General features: G+C 41.8%; 1 protein-coding gene across 3 annotated transcripts in view; it reads right to left on the bottom strand.

Moving 5' to 3' along the window:
- Positions 1-24,566, bottom strand: part of LOC132582918 (beta-1,4 N-acetylgalactosaminyltransferase 2-like) — a 117,189-nt gene that overhangs the window by 77,861 nt on the left and 14,762 nt on the right. For all 3 annotated transcript variants that reach the window (XM_060254568.1, XM_060254567.1, XM_060254569.1), the window contains exons 3-6: positions 6,312-6,449; positions 4,891-4,997; positions 3,642-3,679; positions 745-925 (exon numbers count right to left, since the gene is read on the bottom strand). In XM_060254568.1, the coding sequence (XP_060110551.1) occupies positions 745-925; positions 3,642-3,679; positions 4,891-4,997; positions 6,312-6,449 (464 nt within the window). The remainder of the gene's footprint in view (positions 1-744; positions 926-3,641; positions 3,680-4,890; positions 4,998-6,311; positions 6,450-24,566) is intronic.

Below are 24,566 nucleotides of genomic sequence, written 5' to 3'. Positions count from 1 at the left end.
TGGGAGGCTCTCAAATGTTGCAAGGTATGTGGTGGAATCCAAATGGCCAACATTGTTCATAAGATTGGCTGCAACACAATTATGAGTGGCCAAACAGGAATTATGAATTATTAACTCTAGTCATACAACCCAATAACTTCTCCCGTACTGTACTCAAGGGTCATCATGAAACATTAGAGCCATGATTAGACCAACCTGTCTCGGTAATTAATGGTAATATTTTGCTCTTGTTTTAAAAAATCAGTTCTCACCTTATGCAGATACTAGCTAAGGTGATGTCTGCAGAAACAACCCAAAGTTTTGTGATTGGCCTTGGGCCTCATGGCAGCCATTTTGTAATTGGCCCCACCTCCGTTAACAGGTTTTTTTTTGAAGTGACATTCATTACCCTTTTCAAAATTCCAACAGTACTTCTAAAGCTAGGGAGTTCTCTGCATTTAAGATCAACCCAGAGCTGGTCCAGCACTCGGCAGGTTTATCCAGTAGTATCTAGTGTTGTCAGCTCTGGGTTGGGATATTCCTGGACATTTCAGAGTGTAGCCTAAGGAGAGTGGGGTTTGGAGAAGGGAAGGACCTCAGCAAGATACAATGCCATAGAGTCTGCCCTCCAAACAGCCATTTTTCTCCAGAGGAATTGATCTCTGTATTGTGGATGTCAGTTGTAATTCTATAGGATTTCCAGCTTCTAAGTGGGAACTGGAAATCTTGCAGAGGTACAATCCCAATTCCAGTATTTCAACTCACCCATGTCTACAGCATTGACTAGGAATACTGCACTGGTATATGTGATGTGTTTCAGTATGTGATTTAGTAGCTTCGCATTGGAGGTGGAGATGGTCAGCTCCTTTCCGCCTCGCCCGTTCACCACATCTTTGGATGTATCAGCAAGGGTGTTCAAAGTACCAAACGAAGCTCGTAGAATCACCTATCATTTTGTAAAAGAGGAAAAAACTTAGGAGCAGAGTGTTAGAAACCAAATTGCATGCAAACACTATTGCAGCGATATCTGCTGGGATTCAAAGAAGGAATAGACGTGGTGCTCATTAAATCTGCAGATGAGACTAAATTGGGAGTGATAGCAAATACAGTATAAAGACAGAATGAAGACAAGGGATGATGTTGACAGGCTGGAAAACTGGGCTAAAATGAAAAATCAACTGCATAATTATAGGACCAAAGAAACGTGTATTGGCAGCAGTCTATGTAAAAAGGATCTAGGGTCTTAGTAATTCATACACTGAACATGAGTCAGCACTGTGATGCACTAACTAAAAAGGCAAATAGATCCCAGGAGGCAGCCGTGTTGGTGTGAAGCAATAGAACAAAGCAGTAGACAAGTGGCACCTTTAAGACCAACTAAGTTTTATTCAGAATGGAAGCTTTCGTATGCTCTTAAGTAGACTTCATCAGAGAAATGGGAATGGAAGCAGCAATTCTTAATATAAGTGGGCAGTGTGGAATCATGGGAATGTTTTTAGCAGATTAAAAGAATCACAAATAGGATCTGCATTTGTTAGTGTAGGACAAAACAGGACTGAAAAAACACTAGAGAGTGATAAAAAGCAGACTGCTGTCATAGGGTACCATAAATCTAGGTAACATTCTGGCTTTGTTAGTTTAAATAGAGGGCATGTTTACTCAAGAGATTATACCATCCATATAGTTTGCCATAGGATGGGTTGGTATATGCAATGCTCTTTGTCATATTGCATATACCAACCCATCCTATGGCAAACTATATGGATATTCTTCTGCGCTCGGCCTTCCATATGGTCCAGCTCGCACACCCATACATTACTACTGGGAATACCATTGCTTTGACTATATGAACTTTTGCTGGCAGCGTGATGTCTCTACTTTTTATTATACTGCCCAGGTTCGCCATAGCTGTCCTCCCAAGGAGCAAACGTCTTTTAATTTCATGGCTACAGTCACCGTCTGCAGTGATCTTGGATCCCAGAAATGTGAAGCCTGTCACTACTGATCATTAGAAGAAGACAAAGAAGAGATTGGATTTAAACCCCACTCTTCACTCAGAGTCTCAGGGTGGCTTACCATTTCCTTTCCCTTCCTCTCCCTACAACAGACACTGTGACCGATTTCCCACTAGCCTTACCTTGCTCTCACTCTCCTCTTCTCAGCGGGGCTTCCCATAAGATTTCGCACAAGCTGCCCTGAGGCTGCAAACAAGATCCTCTAAAAACCAGTTTCTGTTTGTCGCATGAAAAAGGCGAAGCTAGTTGCAGCCCCGGGGCAGATAGTGTGAAATCCAATGGAAGGCCCGTGGAGAAAAGGAGCGTGAGAGCAGCATAAGGCTGGTGGGAAATCGGTAAGAGAGGTCTGAGGAAGCTCTTTTGAGAACTGCTCCAGAGAGAGCAACTCTTTCAAGAATTGTGACTGACTCAAGGTCACCTGGCAGGTGCATGTGGAGAAGTGGGGAATCAAACCAGGTTCTCCCAGATTAGAGTCTGTGCACTTAGCCCCTATACCAAACTGACTTTATGTTGTAATCCGCTCTAAACCCCATGACCGATGGGGGCAGGGCAAGCCCTGGAGTGCTCGGTGCCCCAATTTGGCGCCCCCTCCAGCCCAGTGCCCTAGGCAAATGCCTAATTTGCCTAGTGGCAGAGCCGGCTGTGCATGGGGGAGAGCAGAATAGAAACTGAATAAATAAATAAACAAATTCTTCCAGGTGGCTGGCAGGTTTTCTACAGGTAGTCAGAAATCATTCGTAATATCATTGTGTATTTTGCCATCAACCAAAGACCCTGACCCTCTATTGTGGTTATTTCATAATCCAGCTATTTGGGCCACCCCAAATAACTGTAAGCAGTGACTTCAGCTTGCTACAAGTAAAAATCAGAACTTTTAACCTCTCTGTCTACTCCATGGAAAAAGTTCATGAGGGCCCCAAAAGAAAGAACAAAGTAAAAATAGAACAAATTTACACGCAACCCCCCACTCAATGAACAAACAGGAGGCAAAGAACAAGAAGTAACAAATCTGGCTGAACACAAACAAAAAAGGACAAATGCAGAAAGGAATAGAACTTCTACTATGTACTTCTACATAAACAATTACAAGATATTTGCTTGTGGGGATGGATTTTAAGAGGGAAAACCGCCCTATATTGAATGCTTGGGGGAATTTACCCCACCTCAATTTCAATTAAAATAGCAGGAAGAACAACTTGGAATTTCTGTCACAAGTACCAAAGCATTTTTATTGGTTTGGCTGCTTACTTTACATAAGACTGAGAACTCAGGATTGGGAAATTCCTAGAAATCTGGGGCTGGAGCCTGCAGAAGGGTCCACCCTCCATTAAATCCACCCTCCAAAGCTGCCATCCCCCCCCCCCGCCCCCGGAGAACTGACTCTGTGATCTGGAGATCAGTTGTAATTCCCAGAGATCGCCAGGCCCTACCTGGAAGTTGGCAACTCTAATATACACATTGGCAATCTGCACTGTCATTTGAGAACCACCCAGTTTTTTGAGCCTATGAAAAAGGCCTTTCTGAAGTTCTGCTTTTCACACTTGTTAAATACAAGATGGAATCCACAAATTCACCCCTGGCATTGCCTACAGAAATAGAAAACCATGGGGATAATGCAAACTTCCAAATTGTTGTGAAATACATTACCTGGACTTTTCCTGGACTTTTGCCATGGAAACCAAGCCCTTTAGGAACAAAAGCAAAAGAAACCCCAAATGGAGCAGTAAGTAAATACAAGCCACAGGACAGAGATTAATATTTGAGTCAAAAAAGAAAAGTCCATTCAGACTTATTTCATAGAATCTCAGAATCACAGCATTGGAAGGGGCCATACAGACCATCTAATCCAACCCCTTGCTCAATGCAAGATCAGCCTCGAGCATCCCTGACCAGTTGTTCATCCAACCGCTGCTTAAACACTGTCAGTAAGGGGGAAGCTCACCACCTCTCCACATCACTGATGCCACTGTTGAACAACTCTAAAAATGTTTATTCTAGTATCCAGGCCGTACCTCCCCACCCTTAATTTAAACCCATTATCTCGAGTCCTATCCTCTGCTGCCAAAAGGAACAGCTCTCAGCCCTTCCCGTAAGTGACAGCCCTTCAAATACTTCAAGAGAGCAATCATGTGTCCCCTGAACTTCCTCTTCTCCAAATTGAACATTCCCAGGTTTCTCAGCCTTTCCTCAAAGGACTTGGTCTCCAGGCCCCTGATCATCCTCATCACTCTCCTCTGCACCTGTTCCATTCTGTCCACATCCTTTTTGAAGTGAGGCCTCCAGAACTGCACTCCAGGTGTGGGCCTGACCAATGCAGCATACAGTGGAATGATGGCATCTTGCAATTTGGATATTATGCCTCTGTTGATACACCCCAAGATGGCATTGGCTTTTTTTTGTTGTGGCATCACACTGGCTGCTCATATTTAACTTATGGCCCACCCTCACCCCAAGGTCTTGTTCATACCCAGAAGCGTATCCCCCACCCAGTATGTGTGTTCCTTATTTTTGTTATCTAGATGTAGAACTTAGCACTTATGCTTGTTAACTGCATCTTGTTCACATCTGCCCACTTTTCCAGTGTGCTCAGATCTCATTGAATTCTATATCTTCTGGTGTGTTCACTGCTCTTCCCTGGTTGGTGTCATCTGCAGATTTAATGAGTTTTGCTATTCAACAAACTGTAGAGAGTTGCCTCAGTGGGGATTTGAACCTGTCACGTCCAACACTCTAACCACACAGGCTGTCACACGCCTGCCAAGACTCTTAAGTGAGAATAGTGGCAACTAGTGAAGGATTCCTCGAGTCCAGAGGGTACTTCTACCTGGCAGGACAGAGAAAGGAATGAAGTTTTTCTAAAGCACCATTTCCACCCTCTGTTTGGGGCTCAGCATACCTGGAATTACAATGGTGTGCAAGGGCATCACTTCAGCCCCGTAAATGGGGTAGCTTAAAGGTGTGTTTGGTGCAGCAATAATGGCATCTTTTGTCATGGTGGGATATCTGTAATAAAGCAGAGAGACAGAAGTGGCAAATAGGCCAGGAAGCTTTCCAGAAGCTAACACATGCACACCTGCAAAAATGGGACTATGTTTACAGGACCAGGAAACCCATATTTATGACCCCCTTTTGTTTAAACTGGACACTGCCCCATGGAATTGAAAAATCAAATACTCTGCCACTAGGGCTGTCAGTATTGGGGAATACCTGGAGATTCTGGGGGTGGAGCTTGGGGAGGGCTGGGTTTGGGGAGGGGAGGGACCGCATAAAGGTACAGTGCCATAGAATCCATCCTCCAAAGCAGCCATTTTCTCCAGGGGAACTGATCTTGGTTGTCTTGAGATCCATTGTAATAGCAGGAGATCTCTGGGTTCAATCTGGAGGCTGGCACCCCATCTGCCACTGAGCCACACTCCCCCTTCCCTATAGCTTCAGATGGGGAGATTGCAGAATAACCATTTGATCTAAACATCCATTTTCTCCAAAGGAACTGATCTTGGTAGTCTGGAGATGAGCTGTAATTCCAGGGGATTCCCCAGGTCAGGCCTGGAGGCTGGCATCCGTAGCTCTGGATCGAAACACTTCTCTCTATTTAGAGAATTATTTATAGCTCATCTAAGTAGGATGTTGGGATGGCCACTGGATATTTTTCTTTGACACACAGAATCACAGAGGCTACACAAACTACAGTAGCTAAGAATGAAGTCTTGTATAATATCCAGGGTTACCAGTTTCCAGGTAGGACATGGAGCTCTCCTGGAATTACAGCAAATCGCTGGACTACAGAAATCAGTTCCCCTGGCAGCTTTGGAAGGTAGACTTGATCCTGCATTTCCTCCCTTCCCCAAACTCCACCTTCCCCAAGCTCCATCCTCATATATCCAGGAATTACACAACCCAATGTTGGCAATCCTAGATGCATCTGGCCCTCTCCCTCTGATTATCAGATACTTGAGGGTCGACAAACTACAACCCAGCTTGAGTGATTTCAGACATGAATGCTGGAAGTTTATACTGAATCAGACCATTCATTTATCAAGGTCAGCAGCAACGCTTCAGACTCTCAGGTGGAGGTCTATCACATCACCTACTACGTGACCTTTTTAACTGGAGATGCCCTGGATTGAACCCGAGACTTTCTGCATGCAAAGCAGAGGCTCTTCCACTGAGCCACATCCACTCCCCACAGCCTTTTCCTGGAGTACCAGCTTATTAGAGACAATATGCTTGGTGCAGCAAGGCAGTTCTCAGGCAACCAGTTCCATTGTATTGTCCTAGAAAATGTGGCCTCTATTCTTCAAGGATAGTTATGCTTACCTTCTCCGATACTCTTTAAATTCCTTCTCTCGTCGTTCTGTTACGGAGGCAATTTGATCCTTAGCAATATGGTCCTTCATCTGATAGACTGTCATCCTCGTGGTTTTGACACATTCACAGCTATTCTTTGGTCCAAGCCTAATGTGGGGGCAGGGAGAGGGAGACACCCCAGGAAATAATTATTAACAGAAAGATATAGTTGCATTCCAGTATGCAGTTCTGCAATGTGTAAGAGCTAACCTTAGATTTTGTTTTGTAAACCATTCAGACTATTTCCATTTAAAAGCAAACACAATACAACAGCAGATTTTCCCAGAATTGTGCCTCTGTCAAAAGTATTGCAAAGGGATTTCTGTACCATGGTTGCATTCTGATACAGTGACCAGCCAACATTAAGCCAAAATGTGCACAAAATGGCTTTTAGTGAAGTTTATAAATATGCACAGAGAATCCCGATTAGACACTAGCTTCAATCCTTTTCAGACATTACACTGACTTGTACCAGTACAAGAGACTAGGCAATCTTGTATATTGGGAATGCATGCGTTCTACATGTCTCCCAGTATGCATGGTCTCCCAGTATGCATGATGAATAAACAGGGTAGGGATGTCAGCTATCTAATACGATCTTGTCTATTATATACCTTCTTTTAGAGATGTCCATAAATCTGCAGAGGTTGGTCTCTTTCCAACTTTTGAAAGCACGCTAATCCTTTCCCAGAATAAACCACTGCTGACTGGAAAAGGTAGTAAGAGAAGAAGGAAATAGAGAAAGACTACCCCAATATTTGTCCCAGATGTTAGGAAACAAAAGTCAAAGTTGAGGGTCTATCACTGACTCTAGCCCACAATATTTCCTCAAATTTCTTAGGTTGTAAACATGTGCTCTCTATGAGCTTCGAAATTTGCTAGATATGCTTTATTATAGCATTTTGGTGTTTTATAATTTTTATTGATTTTAACTATAAAAAGAAAAAGCATATGTAAAAATACAGAAACAACAAGAGGGAAGGGTGGATACAGAATGGGAAACCAGAAACAAAGAAAGTTGCATATATATCAGTTACATTTCTACCTCAGAACAAAATATCCAATTCTTTCTACCTGCAAGTATTGAATTTTTCCCATACATTCTACCGTCCTCATTTTCCATTATACATTTTTTACTAATCTCTTATTTAAAATAGAAGTCTAAACTATTCTTCTTCAACACATATAGATCTAAAAAGTCAGAGAGATCACAACACAAAACTAACTGGCTAAGCTTAACCATATTAAAAGTACAAACTGACTCATTATTTTAGCAATGTCATCATTTGGATAAGCATAAAAACAAATATCTCTTTATCCTTCTAACTTACTTATTTCAAGCAGAGAGAGCAAAAAAACCACCCCAAATTTAAAATAACATAAAAAGTAGAGAGATAAAGAAGTGGCGAACAAAAATAAAACATAGTAGTTTATCTGTCTCAGTATAAACAGTTTCTCCAAACAAACATATTGAGAGCAGATCTACCAGATTATAAAATAATTGTGTTGTCTCCCTACTTAAAAATTGATCCAAATTAATTGTTTATTCATGTAAGATTCTTTTTAAAGCTTTTGGATACTATAGCTCCTATATCCATATTGCTCTGAGAGGCATAAACCTAATATGTCCCGAGGAACTTACTTGGCCATTTAAAATCGTATATCAGTTCTTGAACAAAGCAGGAGTCAAGTAACACCTTTAAAACCAACCAATTTTTATTTAGAATGTAAGCTTTCGTGTGCTCTTAAGCACACTTCATCAGACGAGGAATCCAGTACAGTGATCCTCGTCTGATGAAGTGTGCTTAAGAGTGCACAAAAGCTTATGTCCTAAATAAAAATTGGTTGGTCTTAAAGGTGAAACTTGACTCCTGCTTTGTTCAACTGCTTCAGACCAACATGGCTGCCCGCTTGGATATATCAGTTCTTGTTACGAGTTCCATATTAGCCAATTACCAACAGAGAGAAAAACAGTTTAAAATCCCTTCTTCTTGAAAGTTTTCCATGTCTTGATTTTTTTGCTGAAATATGCCTCCTCTCTCCTTAGTGTGTACGCCCCTCTTGGTAAAAATAACAAGAATCCCACGCCACCAGTTCCTCTCAGAGAAGCTTTAGACAGTCTTGATTTCCGGTCCCTCTGAAAAACTGCGCCATCAGGTTCCATTTTGTTTTTCTTCCTCAATGGATCTTTATCCATTTGTCTCAATTCCACAAACTTCACTGAGATCTCTTTATCTCTCATATAGATTTAAGGTTTTGCTACCTTTCAAAATAAAAGGTCATATAGATTTAAGGTTTTGCTACTTTCAAAATAAAAGATCCTATTTGCTTTTTTATCAACTCTGTTAGTGAACCAAGGTCCTGCTTTAGAGAAATTATGGTATCCATTATATCTTTTTTATGAAACATTTTGCTTTGCAATGCTACTTTTCTCCACAGAATAACTCAGTCTTGTAATCAAAGTTGAGAAATGACTCAGAAACCCAGTTAGTCTATCCTTCCAAATCTTCTCCAGCTGTGTGTTTTGATTGTTGCCATTTTAGTTCCACTCAGACAACAAATACAAATCTCTCTAAAATATATCTCGTTTTTGTTCAGACCAAATTATAACTGGATGATGGTCTCCTTATCACTTATTCAATCATAAACCGGGCCGATTTAAGTATCTATATTCAGTCTAATTCAGATTACTGCAAATGCTCAAAGTTGTTCTTTGTCTTTTTGAAGCCGCACTCATGGAAAAGTGTGTGTGTGGGGGGGAAATTCACCTCTTTCCCTTCCTTTGAACTATCCCGTTTGTTGCTATGTAAAATGACCCATTATCTGATGGTATTGAAGAGCAAATTTACTTGCAAAGAAGAATTACAGTAGGTAAGGTAGAAAAGCGATGCATCAGAAGCTTGTTAGAAGAAAGAAAAGCAAGCAGTTGGGTGTTCACCTCTTTCTGCCATAACGGCGATCATGGCGGCAGAGCACTGGAGCACACAAAAAGGACAGGGAACAGCTGCCGCTATATCCCTGGCTCTCTGCAAAGCCCCATACTGAAAGGAAACCCCCTCCAGGGTATCCCTAGAGATGCTGAGGCTGTGGCACACCTCCAACCACCTGATTCAGGGGACAAACTCCGCGGACCTCCACTGAGCTTAAGCTGATGAAACCTGGAAGCCTATTATAGCATTTTGGTAAGAAAGAAAGAAAAGTCGCCTCATAATACCTGCTGAGGACTGGAAAAGCAAACCTGCATTCCTCTCGGGGTCAACATAAAATATTAAAATTAAACCCTTGGTTTCTTTTGTTGCCAGATGAAACAAGTTAGGATAGATTGCCATCTATGTTTATAGGATATGATCTTTTTAAAAAGAGTTATATTTGACTCTATTGTTACTGGTTTGGAATTACAGTAACTCTTATTTCTGTAATTTTAACTTTTTTTATTTTGTCAAATAAAATGGAAAGATAAACAGAAAATACAGTAACAATATACAATGCAAAAGGGATCACAGACAGTAAAATAAGAGAAATTATTCATTCAGAGCTGCTATTTCAAGTTACAGATAAGTAACACAGAGAGATTTCATCAGAAATATAACAAATCCTTGTAGTTGGGATTCAAAGGGGTGACCTCATTACTGGCTGGAAAATCAATAATTGAGAACCAAATTTCCATATATTTTGAAAACTCTTTATATTGATCTCATTGTGCCAAGTCTGTTGCAATTTTTGCCATAACCAGTTGATTCCACATTCTATCATAGCACAACTGCAACATGGGGGCATAATTATTCTTTCATTAGGATGCAATGGAGCCCTGTGACATTATTTGGGAAAGGCAGATCAACAGTATTAGATTTGTAAGGTCAAATATGCTCACTAGGAAGGCATATTTGGTTATAGACTTGTGAAAATGCTAACATACATGAAGAAGTTATTCTAAACAAAGTAATTTAGAAAAAAGTAACATAATTCAAATCTTCATCAATATTTAGCATCACCCATCCTTTACCAATATTCAGCATTAGAATTTGAATTTATCTATTAAAGGTCATAGACCAGCAAACAGTTCATAAAAGTCCAATTCATAACCAATAAAAGTTGAGATAATTATACAGTAATTATTATACAATACTAAAATATGATACCACCTAAAATATACATAAAATACGAATACAAACTTTAAGACACGGAAGATGAAAAATTAGTGTTAAAACCAAGGAAAAACTAAATACCTCTTTGTTTCTTCCCTAAATAAATAGTTTATTTGCAGCCTAAGTCAGCATTTAAAACAGTAAAATCATACTAAATTAAAACTGACTGACCATAAAATCATACATAAAAAGGCATAAATACTGTTGTAAAACTACAAATATAACAGAACATGGCAGTTAAAGCAAACAGATTGCCAAAAGTGTTTAGCCATTTCCTGACTGAATTATTAGAGTTTTCCTTATTCTTGTGGCAAGCCAGCCAAATCTTGCTAATTTGTATGTAACCTCAGGGTTCTTATGGCTAAGAAGATTCTTAAGGAGTTGCAATTTTTGGCTACTGGTAAAAAGGTATGGCTGTGGAAAACTGAAGTACTTCTCGATGATTATAACTAGGAACTAGGAATTGGAATCCCTCTAAAGAAAAATAAAAAATCTAGGTAAAATAAATAACTTAATAATACTAATTCTATCCAAGAAGATTGTATGTCTGCCCACTGATTCAGCATAGATAAAATGGACTTTTTGGCTGAGAACATACAGGCATTCTGGGGCGGCTAGGGGACGTCCCGAAGGGGGGCGGTGCAAAAAGAGCCATCCCGGAGCCTCCCCACACTCAGCCGCAAGCCACCGGCATCCTGTCTGTGAGGTGGCTGGGGGCCACCGAATGGGAATGCGACCAGGAAGCCAGATTCCTTTGTTTTTCTGGGGGGGGGGGGAGTGCTGGTGTGCATGAGTGCAGCAGTGCTCTGATCGGTTTCATTTTTAAAAAAATGGAACAGCTTGGGGCGGCTTGATAGCTCTAGACTGCCAAGTCGCCTTGCATGCGCCCTTCCCCATCCAGACGGCAATCCGGTGACCGACGGCTGGCTCAAATATTTTGGAGCTGGGTGGAGTGGCCTGAAGGATGGGGTGAGTGCGAGATGGGGACGCCCAGCAGATGTTTGTGTGTGGAGGGATTTTCTTAGGCTGAATTCAGAGGTGTCTCTAAGTCAGCCCAAAGTGCCAGTCTGTAATTAGCCTTCTAGTTCTTAAATAAGTCTTGAATAAGTAGGGTTGCCAAGTCCAATTTAAGAAATATCTGGGAACTTTGGGGGTGGAGCCAGGAGTCTTTGGGGTGGAGCCAGGAGACATTGGGGGCGGAGCCGAGAGCAAGGGTGTGACAAGCATAATTGAACTTCAAGGGAGTTCTGGCCATCACATTTAAAGGGACTGCACAAATTTTTAAACGCCTTCCTTCCATAGGAAATAATGAAGGATAGGGGCACCTTCTTTTGGGGCTCATAGAATTAGACCCCCTGGTCCAATCTTTTTAAAACTTGGGAGGTATTTTGAGGAGAGGCACTATATGTTATACTGAAAATTTGGTGCCTCTATCTCAAAAAACAGCCCCCCCAGAGCCCTCGATACCCACGGATCAATTCCCCATCATTCCCTATGGGAATCGTTCATAGAGGTGCATGATGGCTCTGGGGGCGGGGCTTCCCCCGCCGGTCAGCTGGCTGGGGGAGGGGAAAAGTCTGAAAACCGGGGGATCCCTCTCTGGTACCTGGGGATTGGGAAGCCTATGAATAAGTCTTGTAATTTCAAGGAGATTTTTATACCCAAGTATTGTCATTGTGTCACCAATTTGTAAGCATGATTTTTGTGAATTTACAGAGTGTGAGCTAGATAGTTTAACTGCATACAGTAAGGCTTTGGAATGATTAATTTTGAGGCCAGATATATTACTGAATTCCTAGAGCATGGTAAGGGAAGGTAACTTTTCTGGATTTCTTACATATAAAACCATATTGTCTATGTATAGACTGGTTTTATAACAGTCATCTTTGATGGGTATACCAGAGGTCATACAATTATCCCTGACAGAGTGTGCTAGAGGCTCAATTGCAAGGGCAAGCAAAAGAAGGGAAAGAGGACAGCCTTGCCTTGTGCCTTTGGTTAAACAAAGATCTCTTGAGCAGTATCCATTTATTTGCACTCGAGCTTTAGGTGATAGGTATATAGAATCAATTATTCTTTTTTGATTTTTCTTTAACTGTGAAGCTGTAAAAGTTTACTTTAGTTTTTTTGATTTATATCCTGCCCTCCCCACCGAAGCAGACTCAGGGCGGCTCACAATTCATGCTAAAACAACAGCAGTATAAAAACATTGCATTAAAATGACATTCAAGTACTATTTCAATACAATAATAAATAAATAGGCAGCATTCAAGTAATCTTAATAGGCACCAGCCACATCTATTGGTCCCGATGGTAACATAGCAGATTTGATGTAATCATTTCATCAGATTCCATAGTTAACAATCAAACGCCATGTGGAATACTGTGGTCTTACAGGCAGGGGTTTTTTTGGAGTAAAAACCTAGCAGGAACTCATTTGCATATTAGGCCACACTCTCTGACATCACCATTGTTTCACACAGGGCTTTTTGTAGAAAAAGCCCAGCAGGAACTCATTTGGATATTAGACCACACACCCGATGCCAAGCCAACCAGAACTGTGTTCTGGTGCATTCCTGCTAAAAAGTCCTGCTTACAGGCATTTTCTGGGAGTTGATTCCACCGATAAGGGGCAGCAAGAGAGAAGGCTCTTGCTCGTGTTGTTTTAAGCCTTGCCTCTCTCGGCCCGAGGATCGATATCAGATTTTGAACTCTTGATTAAAGTACCCTTTGGGGAACATATGGGGAAAGGCGGTCCCTCAGGTAGACAAAGGTCCAGGTCATATAGGGCTTTAAAGGTAATAACCAGCACCTTGTAGCAAATCCGGTATGCCACAGGCAGCCAGTGCAGCGCTCGCAGACCAAAATATTTTGAATTCAATCTGTCAAGAGCAGGGTCAGCTATACAATTAAGATCTCCTCCCAAAATAATGACCATCTTGGAAGAAAGCCAGTTTTTGAAATGCGACCCTAAGGAAGCTCAGTTGTCCATCATTTGTTGCATATACAGAGACCAATGCAGTGTTGAAGCTGTTTAGTTTTCCATTAACAAAAATACACCTCCCCTTTGGTTCAATTTCAGCTGCCTCAAATTCAAATCTGATATTTCTGGATATAAGAATTGCTGTATCCCTTCATTTGGACGATCCAGGTGCGCTAAATTGCATTGGAAACCAATTTGAATTAAGAAATAGGAATTGACTATTCTTAATATGGGTTTCCTGTAGGAAGACAATGTATATGAGTCTTAAGATCTGAGAAGATCTGAAGTTGTTTAAGCCTTTACAGTTTAAAGAGACTACATTAAAAGGCATACTCATAATGGTTTGATGATTAATGTGATAGACTTAGAGCTGTAATCTCTATTTGATGGCACATCCCATAGTATACTGCTCTGAAAATAATGTAAACTGAAATATTTGGGGTCTGATGCCCCTAGTGAAATTAAAGTTCTTTTCTGGGTTTTGACCATCAGCCCTCTTAACAAGTGGATCAATCAAATATATGTGAACTAGCAGGAAGATACAGCAGTTATGTTTGTTTTCCAGCCATATGCTCAGATCAAACATTTCATGTAGCTGCCATGCAGCCCTGAATAGATGATTCTTTAAATGGAAAAAAAAATAAACACCATCTACTGCTAAGTCCAGCAAAGGTGAGCTCCAACTCCAGGAAGCAGGTAAGTTATAAAGAGGCAATAAAATGGAACAAATGTCAACCATTAAGAGAATTACCTTTGTCGGCAATAAAGTACAATGCATAACATGGAAACTAGCAATAAATACCAATTAATCAGAAACAGTAAGAACAACAGCAGGGAAAAAATGCAAGTTTGAAACGTATATGAATGAACAGTTGAACTCTTAGTTCTCAAAGGAAGTAAAGCCAAGCACAAAGCTCAACAGGAGAGACTGAAATAGGAGTCAAATTGCACCTTTAAGACCAACTTAGTTGGTCTTAAAGGTGCCACTTGACTCCTATTTTGTTCTACTTCTTCGGACCAACACGGATGCCCACTTGGATCTACCAACAGGAGAGACTGTTCCCAATAAGAAGGCTGTGAGGAGACCACAACCCTCCTGCCCCCACATCCTGCCCAACAATCTGACATAATATAAAACTATTAAATTCTGAATACAAAATATTAATTTACCCATGAGCTATATTCCTATACTTCAGAGGTGGCCAATGGTAGCTCTCCAGATGTTTTTTGCCTACAACTCCCATCAGCCCCAGCCAGCATGGCCAGTGGCTGGGGCTGATGGGAGTTGTAGGCAAAAAACATCTGGAGAGTTACCGTTAGCCACCCCTGCTATACTTAAATGATCATTGACTTCCCTTCACTTTAGGTAGATTCACAAAACGAGACCTTGCTCCAACGGCGCAAAGAATTGGGAGAGTCAAACTTTATTTTCTTCTATGAGGTCGTTGCTTCTTCTGAGGGTGTGTACAGATCCAAAGCTTGTAGTAAAGCAGGGGTGGCCAAACTTGCTTAATGTAAGAGCCACACAGAATAAACTTTAGAAGTTTGAGAGTTGCAAACAGGGCTTTTTTTGTAGCAGGAACTCCTTTGCATATTAGGCCACACGCCCCTGATGTAGCCAATCCTTCTGGAGCTTACAGTAGGCCCTGTACGAAGAGCCCTGTAAGCTCTTGGAGGATTGGCTACATCAGGGAGATGTGGCCTAATATGCAAGGGAGTTCCTGCTCTAACTCCCCCCCCCCCCGATTGTAAGATATGAATGTCAGATGTTTAGGGGAGGGAGGGAAGAAGCCAAATAAATGGAGGGATGAAGAGGTGGAAAGAAAGCAATTTTAAGTTCATTCTCCAAGGCGCTGGCTGGCTTGGCTTGGTAAAGTGATTTAAATAGACAGATGCCTTCTCCAAGCCTGCTGACAGGGCGGTGGGTGCTTCAAGAGCCACACAATATGTGTGAAGGAGGTGCATGATGGCTGTGGGGGCGGGGCTTCCCCCGCCGGCCAGCTGGCTGGGGGAGGGGGGAAGCCTGTAAAACCGGGGGATCCCCCTCTGGGACCTGGGGATTGGCAAGCCTAGTTCCTTGATTTGGTGAGGATTTTCCCTCTGGCAGCCATCTTGGAGTCTTTGGCTTGTGTTAAGCTTTTCTCCCTGGTAGATCTTTCAGTTGATAAAAAGGGTAGAAGGGATTGTGAAGCAGCTGTTTGAGAAACAGATTTCGGACTGCCAGGTTTTCCCATGCTCCATAAGCTCTTCACAGAAGTCACAGCTTGTTGGATAAATGGATGATTGATTAGTGGTGGTTAGGCCGGAGCAATTGCCTCACACATCTGCCATTGCTCAGGCCAATGCCCTCCCCCCCCCCAACAAACACATCTAGCAGCAAGAACTTCTGGCATTTGGTAATGGCCAGAAACAATGAGAGACCCAACTGAAACCAGACAGGGAGGTGACAGAATAATTTTTCCAAGCAGTCAGAGAGCACTATCTGAGATTCCAGAGGTATGTTCCTAACAGAGATCTTGTCCAGCCAAAAGAGTTTGCCAGTGTTCTCAGTATCATTCTTATTAACATAAGCACTGTAAGCCACTCTGAGGCACACACAGGGAAATGCTGATCATCCCTTTGGGGTCAGGGAGCAATTTTTCTCCAATCCAGTTTGGTCAGGGAACCTGGAAGTTTTTTGACATCTTCTTGGCATGGAACAGGGGTCACTAGGGCTTTTTTTTTTTTTTTGAGCAGGAACGCAGTTCCGGCTGGCTTGGTGTCAGGGGGTGTGGCCTAATATGCAAATGAGTCCCTGTAGGGCTTTTACTGCAAAAAGCCTTATGTGTAACAATGGTGATGTCAGGGGATGTGGCCTAATATGTAAATGTTCCTGGGGGTCACTGTGTGTATATGTGTGTGGGGGAGGCATTTGTGAATTTCCTGCATTATGCAAGTGGTTGGACAAGATTACCTTGGAGATTCCTTCCAACTCTATGATTCTGACATTTCTGGGTACATCATTTCCACTGTCTACAAGTCTATTTCAGTGGAGTGCAGATATCTGATTTTATATAAGCATACTCTCAAAGCTGTGAGCTTTTCACTATCTGGGACTACAACTGCTAGGCATCCCTGGTTTTCAGGGAAGGAAGAGCCACCTAGAAATGCGCTCCCTGTAGATACAACTTATTTCCTGATATGACTAGCTTTAGTTCCAGCATTAAAAATATGACTCAAGTTTTTAAATAGCAAAAGAACATACTCTTAGTCCAATTGTTTTTGCAATTCCTTATCGGCTAAACCAACTGTTTATAATTAAAGAGCCAAACTACATCAGCATGCAGAGATCAACAAAGAGCCAGTATAAGAAAGTCCATTTGTATAAATGAAAATACACAGTTTAATATTACAGAACACTGACATGTTGATTAAGAATCCATAAAGTTTTTGCATCCCAAATACTGGTCGCTGAGCCCCTTTACTGGGAAGCAGTGTTCCCTAGAAGCTGAGTTAGCATGAGCTAGCTCACAGATTTTTAGCCTCCAGCTCGTACATTTTTGTCTTAGCTCAGGAAGGATGACCCCAGAGCTCAATAATTTGTGCAGTAGATCACAACTTTAAAGCCAGTAGCTCACAAAGTAGAATTTTTGCTCACAAAAGTGCAGCTTAGAGGGAACCAGGCTTTTTTTTGAGCAGGAACGCAAAGAAATGCAGTTCCGACTGGCTTGGTGTCAGGGGGCATGGCCTAATATGCAAATGAGGCACTGGTGGGCTTTCCCTACAAAAAAGCCCTATGTGGAACAATGGTGGTGACAGGGGGTGTGGCCTAATAAGCAAATAATTTTTTGCTGGGCCTTTTCTACCAAAAAAGCCCTGGAGGGAACATAGCTAGGAAGTGGCACTTTCAGGCCCATAGCCACTGGAGGGTGCTGTGGGGGCACTGCCCCCTGTCTCCCAGGCTGGGCCCTCTGACTTCCAGGGGGCCCTCTGGAGCAGAGCCGTTTTTGTTTTTTGTCATGAGCGGCAGCCGGAGCCGGGAGAGCTGAGCACGGCACAGTGTACTGCAACAGCAAAAGCAGCAGGCAGAGAGGAGGGAGGCAGAGAAGTGGGAGGTGGAATGGGCAGGGGAGGGGGGACAGATGGAGCTGCTGGCTGCCAAGTGCCGGGGTGAGGGAGAGTAAGGTGGAAGGAACCTTACTTCAGCCCCATCAAAATCTTACCCTCCCACTCCCTTTGCACACTGGCTATTCTTGCATCCTATATAATCCTCTGATACACTTTATGATAACATTTCCTTTTCCAAAGAGTTGTATTTGATTCTATACTGAGTCAGATTTAATCCTAGAGCCACAGGTAGCAAACCCCTGCCTAAAACAGTTGATCATATTACCCTTCACCAAGGAGGGGGGAACCCTTTAAATACCTATTTTTTCCAAGGTTTTGTAGTATTTTTGACACACTTTAAAGTAATGTTGAGAATTAGGGCTATATTTACTGTTCATCCAGTGAAGTGGGCTCTGGGTCACTGAATGTTTATGACACCAAAAATTCAATAAAATAGATTAAAATATCAAATAATCCACTAAAAACCAACTAACAGTGCCTCAAGGAGAGCCAGTTTGGTGTAGTGGTTAAGTGTGCGGACTCTTTTCTGGGAGAACCAGTTTTGATTCCCCACTCCTCCACTTGCACCTGCTGGAATGGCCTTGAGTTAGCCATAGCTATCGCAGGACTTGTCCTTGAAAGGGCAGCTGAAGTTCAGCATAATCATTCTTTTTGCTTATAATAACCTGGGACAGCTGATTTTTAAGATCAAAGTACTCTGATGGTAAAGACAAAGCCCCAGAGTCGCGGTAACATTTGTAGGTGTTACGCAACAGAGTTTTAACGGCTGTACATTCTTCATCAAACCAGGGCTGCAGAGATTTTGTATTTCTTCCCTTTTTTACATTTTTAGGTTTAACATTTAGTGAACTAAGAATGTTAGATACTAGATCTTGCTCCCTTTTTGTCAGATACTGACCATCATAGTCCAAAACTTGGTGCCAGACATGTTCCCTTACTGTTATATGCGGACGATACAGTCTTACTATCTTGTTCCAGAATTGGATTAAAGCGTTTGCTTGTTCACTGTATCACCTTCCTTGACAACAATAAGCTCCTATTGAACTATGACAAATCTAAAATTGTTGTTTTTTCCAAATCTTGGAAACCAACTAAATGGTCAATAGGCGGCAAAGAGATAGAACAAGTAAAATACTACAAATACCTAGGAATTCATTTTCAGTATAACACACTTTGGACTAATCGTAACTGTATAATTAAGTCAGTCAATGTTAGTGTTGCAGCTATCCAGCGTTTTTTTTACAGCAGAGGAAATCAGTTTATCCCAGCTGCGCTAAAAATCTTTAAGGCTAAAGTGATACCGCAGCTTTTATATGGGGTCCCAGTGTGGATCACAGCCTTGGATAACAACATTGAAGGTGTCCAATCAAAATTCCTATGGAAAATTCTGGGATTCCCAATGTGCGTACCATATGCAGTTTTGTGTTTAGAAACAGGGACGAATCTTGTCGAAACACAAGCATGGCTAATGTCACTTAAATACTGGCTTCGGCTACATTTCCACTCTGACTCAGAGAGCCTTTTATATCAACTGCTCTCAGAATCTAATTTGTCAAATTGGCTAGTATTTATTGAGAGGAAAATAAAATCTATGGGCACTGATTTAGATTCACTTCTTATGCTATCCTTAAAAGAAGCTTTTTTGAAACTTAAGCTCAGAATTCTAGATATTGAAATGCAAACGTTATATAGCCTGGCCAACAAGTCCTGCTCCCCGCTGAATTTCAAACTTCCTCTTTCAGTAGGGAAATTAGCGTCATATTTCTCCTCTCTGCAAGCTCCACAGCAATGGCGTGCATTCTCGTTAACGAGATGTAATGCATTACCATCTGCTATCCTATTTGGTAGATTTAACAGGATTGAGTACTCTAATAGACACTGTCTTTGTAATTTCAAGTGTATTGAAACTATTTCCCATGTACTACTTAACTGTCCTCTTTATGATGATATTCGTTGTATATACTTGAAAGATATCTTAGCAGATATGTTGGGCTGTGCTGATTCAGGCAAAGTCCACAAACTTTTAAATGACACTTGCGCTGAGGTAACTTTAATGGTGGCTAGACTTTTCCAACAGGCCATGGAAATACGACAGAGAATGGTTCTGGAATGACCACATTTTATCTTTTAATTATTTAATTTGGCAAAACTCGACATATATATTTTACTTATTTTATGTATTTTAGCTCCCTATGTACTTTATAATCTAGGATTTTATATTATTTATATTGCTATTTTACTGCTAAATCTGTTTTATGCCAATAAAGGCTTGGGAAAAAAAAAGAAAGAAAGGGCAGCTGCTGTGAGAGCCCTCTCAGCCCCACCCACCTCACAGGGTGTCTGTTGTGGGGAGAGAAGACATAGGAGATTGTAAGCCGCTCTGAGTCTCTGATTCAGGGAGAAGGGCGGGATATAAATCTGCAATTCTTCTTCTTCAGACATGATCACTCAAGGAACAGAGCAAAGTCAGCCAATGCCATGCAAATACACTTGAGTGATGTTTGATGGGCCAATGGTTGATGGAGTGCATCCCACAGCCAATGGGAGAGCCAGAAAATGCCAATACTGTAGCACACACACACACACACACACACATATATATATATAAATATATAAGATATCCTTATGGTCTCTAAGGTGATTTATTTACCCTTTATTTTATCTATTGCTCTGGCCTCACCTACTCTACACTGTTTGCAGAAGTAACAAGGCATGCTCAGTTCAAAGTTAATCATTACACAGCCTCCAAACTTTTCAGCAAATTTTTACTGAGAAAAGTGGAAGGCTGGGAAGCAGACAATCAGGTCATCTCCCCAGAAAAAGCTTTTTTTTTTTTAAGTCAAGGTCCAAAGTACTATTAGGTGCTGCCTGACACTACAACATTTAGCCACAGATTGTGTAATGGATTCCACCAAATACTGATATGCAGCCTTTGTTGATCTTGCGGACACTTTTGACTCACTTGATAAAGAAAAGCTCTGCTCTAAGCTGGCAAGTTCAAATATTGACAAATGCCTTGTGCATTTAATGAGGAAATTCCATAGTAACATGTATAAAATTAGAGTATGTATCTCAGGTTCCTTGACAGTACCTCGGTAGTCAGAGGGGCGAAACAGCATTGCATTCTTGCCCTCCTCCTTTTCATCTTTTACATTAATGACATCACTGAGAGGCTTTGAGGCTCTCTTTTCTCCCCACCTGGGCTCATGGAAGATTCCAGTCCTTCATTATGCTGGCAATATGGTTTTGTAGTTCGTAACTCACATCAGGTTAAGAAGGTCATTGTCCAGGCTTAGTGATTTTTGTAAAGAAAAGCTTTTAAAAATATACTATTCAAAGACCAATGTGATGGTCTTTGGAAAATGGCGGTGTACTGCTCACTGGTTAATAGATCACAGCTTCCTGCTGGTGGAACCAGTTGCCGGAGGAGGTGAGGGCCCTGTGGGACCCTGGGCAGTTCCGCAGGGCCTGTAAGACAGTCCTCTTCCGGTTGGCATACAACTGACCGATATCTGAACATCCGAATATCTGAACATCCGAATATCGGAATATCTGAATAGCTGAATTTTTAAGGAAGACTTAGCATGGCATACTGATAATTGTGTTTTTACTCTATTTTATTGTATAAATTATTAATGTATTTTAAATTGATTTATTGTCAGAATTTTGTGTTGTGAGCCGCCCTGAATGAATGAATGAATGAATGAATGAATGAATGAATGAATGAATAAATGGGAAGGACCCCAGTCAATCAATGCTGAATCTTTAAATACCTGGGTATAACTTTTAGTGACACACTGTCATGGAAAGCACACATAGAAATGATAAAATCAACAGCCCTCCAGTCAACAGGGAGTAATTCTCAGGTTTTACCATTCCAAAGGGGGGGTCTCCATTTAGACCTAGCCTTAAAACTCTTTCAGAATAAGATAACTGCCCAACTCCTCTACTGTGTGGAGGTTTGGGGATAGAATGACACCCTGATTGCAAACTTGGAGAGAACTCAAAACCTTTTCTTGAGCCCTGATCTGGATAGCCCAATCTTGTCAGATCTCGGAAGCTAAGTAGGGTTGACTGCGGTTAGTACTTGGATGGGAGACTTCCTTGAAATACCCAGTCGAGAGGATAGGGGCAGGCTTTATTCAGCCACCTCTCTAAATATCCTCCAGGCCCCCAGTAGGGATCGGTTGCCAGAGGTTGACATGACTTCCAGGTGCAGATACACACACACAGCTAAACATATACAAAAATACCATAAAGCCCCCACCTTTTCCTAAAAAGGTTATTAGTGCTGCCTCCAAATACCCCAGCTGAACTGCTGAGAGCCCTTCTCTTCAGGCACGTGCACACAAAGCCCTTTTTAATTACCAGCACAAATTGAAGAGGGCCCCAGTAGATCATCTTTCAAGCATTCATTTCTCTGTAAGTCTAAAAGATCCTAAATGGCAATCCAAATATAGCAAACTCCTTCAAATATATAATATGCCAGATGTTGTCAAAGGAACCTTTTTGGCCGAAGGTAGGGCTCAAATATACACTCATAATGCTGCTTTAGACAGGCAAGTCATAAGTAGAAACCAAATTTTCACCCTGGTTTAAACCAATTAAATTAGATCATCTAAGGGCACAATATCTGTCCATGATTTCCTTTTCCAAATTACATTCAGCTTTTACATCCATTCACTTTCAAACAATGCAAACAGCTATGCTTGAAGGCCGATACACCCAAACACCAGTTGCTCAGCGCCTCTGCATGTGTGGAGGTCTGGATCCTGAAGACCTGTGCCATTATTTATTGGCCTATCCACTTTATTCAGCCCCAAGGAAGAAATTCTTTGGTACAATCCTAGCCAATTGAGACCCTCACACTGCAGAGGAAAAAGTCATGTTTTTACTTGCAGATGCGAAGCCAGATGTTTCATATAAGGATACCCTTTTGCCTTAGCAGCAAAGACAATTCAAGCTAAGCTAGTGTTAGCATAGTCCAATTAATAATTTAACTCGTATTCAACACACATTTATAGGAGTTTTTCCTTTTCATATAAAACAAGTTTTAAAATGTAATTTTCACTGTATCTTAATCTAGTTTTACTGTACTGTGGCAATTGAACTGAACATTACATAGTTCACTTGATATCATACCCAGCCTTGTTCTTAGGGCTGCCAAGCCCCCAGTCTGGGCGGGGGTTTCCCTACCCGGGAGGGTCCCAACCCACCAGCCCACATTGGGCTGGTGTGGGGAACCTCCCCCAACATCGTTGTGATGATGTCACCTGGAAATGACGTCATTGCACCAGCGATGTCGCTCGTGGCCTCTCTAGGCATTTCTGGGAAAACTCTATAGTATCATAGTACACTAGGTACCATAAAGTTTTCCCTCCTAAATGGCTAGAGTGTCTGGGGAAACCACAGAGTTTCCCCAGAAATGCCTAGAGCAGCTGCAAGCAACAGCACAATTACATCACTTCTGGGTTACGACAGTGCTGGGCAATGCTGGGGACATGGCAACCCTACTAGTCCTCCATTTTAAAAAAAAAATTCCAGAGGGCTAGCTGTTTATTTATTTATTCCAACATGAGCTTCTGTGACTCAGAGCTCACTTCTACCTCCTTTCAGCAGGTAAAATGGCAGATTGTACCTTAATGCTAATGTGTGTGCACTTAGGGTTGCCAAGTCTCATTCTATACTGGAAGAACTCCCACCAACAGGGCTATTTTTTTTGTAGGAGGAACTCCTTTGCATATTAGGCCATACTCCCTGATATAGCCAATCCTCCAAGAGCTTACAGAGTGCTACTGGAGCCTTCCCTGACAGCAGCCACTGCTAAATCCACCTTTTTCCATCTTAGGAGGGCGAGGCAGTTGCCCCCCTTCCTGGAGCGTGGCGACCTGGCAACAGTGATCCAGGCAACGGTCACATCGAGGTTGGACTACTGTAATGCCCTCTACATGGGGCTGCCCCTGTACCGAACTCGGAAACTACAGCTAGTGCAGAATGCAGCGTCCAGACTGTTACTGGCTGCCAATTGTGTACCGAGTTCATTACAAGGTGCTGGTTATTACCTTTAAAGCCCTATATGGCCAAGGACCTACCTACCTTAGGTACCGTCTCTATCCATATGTTCCCCAAGAGCACTGAGATCTAGTTTGCAAAATCTTCTGAAAATCCCTGGTCCAAGGGAGGCCAAGCTAAAAACAACAAGGGATCAGGCCTTTTCAATAATGGCTCCCCAATGGTGGAACCAGCTGCCAGAGGAGGTGCGGGCCCTGCGGGATCTTAACCAGTTCCGTAGGGCTTGTAAAACCGCCTTCTTCCAACTTGCCTTCTAAGGTGGAATCTTGGCAATGATATCAAGCCATCTTTATATATGTACTGAAACTGTAGCACCATTAATTTATACCTGTTTTAAATTATTTAACTTAAATTCACGAATTTGTATTTTAACTGTATTTTATTGTTTTAATTGTATTTTATTGTTATATCATGGTATATGTACCATGTCTTGTAAGCCGCCCTGAGTCTGCCTAGGCGGGGAGGTGGGATATAAATAAAATCATTATTATTATTATTATTATTATTATTATTATTATTATTACAGGGCTCTTAGTATAAACCCTGCCCACCAATAATGATGAGAAGTCCAGTGCAGGAGAAAATAAGGGAAAAATCTGTGGAATACTAAAGCACCAAGATACTAAAGTCTCTGGTAGAGTTTTGCCCCAAAACTAGAATGTTCCCCCCCCCCTGACATCCCCAATGTGCCTATATCACATTGTGTTTATTTTCAGCATTCCTCCCGCTCCCAGTCATTTCATCCCCCCCACCATCCCTTTCTGGTGGATCTGAGGGACCTGGCAACCCTATCTAAGTGACAGTCATTCAAATCCTTTTGACAGAGTGTTTACAAAATTGTGAACAGAGGAAAAAGTGATCCTGCCTGGTGGCCCCAGATGTGCAGCTGAGCATCTGCAGCAAGACTCCACCTGCATC

The sequence above is a fragment of the Heteronotia binoei genome, chromosome 15 (genome assembly GCF_032191835.1).
Source record: "Heteronotia binoei isolate CCM8104 ecotype False Entrance Well chromosome 15, APGP_CSIRO_Hbin_v1, whole genome shotgun sequence".
Lineage (NCBI taxonomy): Eukaryota > Metazoa > Chordata > Lepidosauria > Squamata > Gekkonidae > Heteronotia > Heteronotia binoei.
Note: the sequence above shows the minus strand (reverse complement) of the source record. Positions and strands in the feature narration are given on the sequence as shown.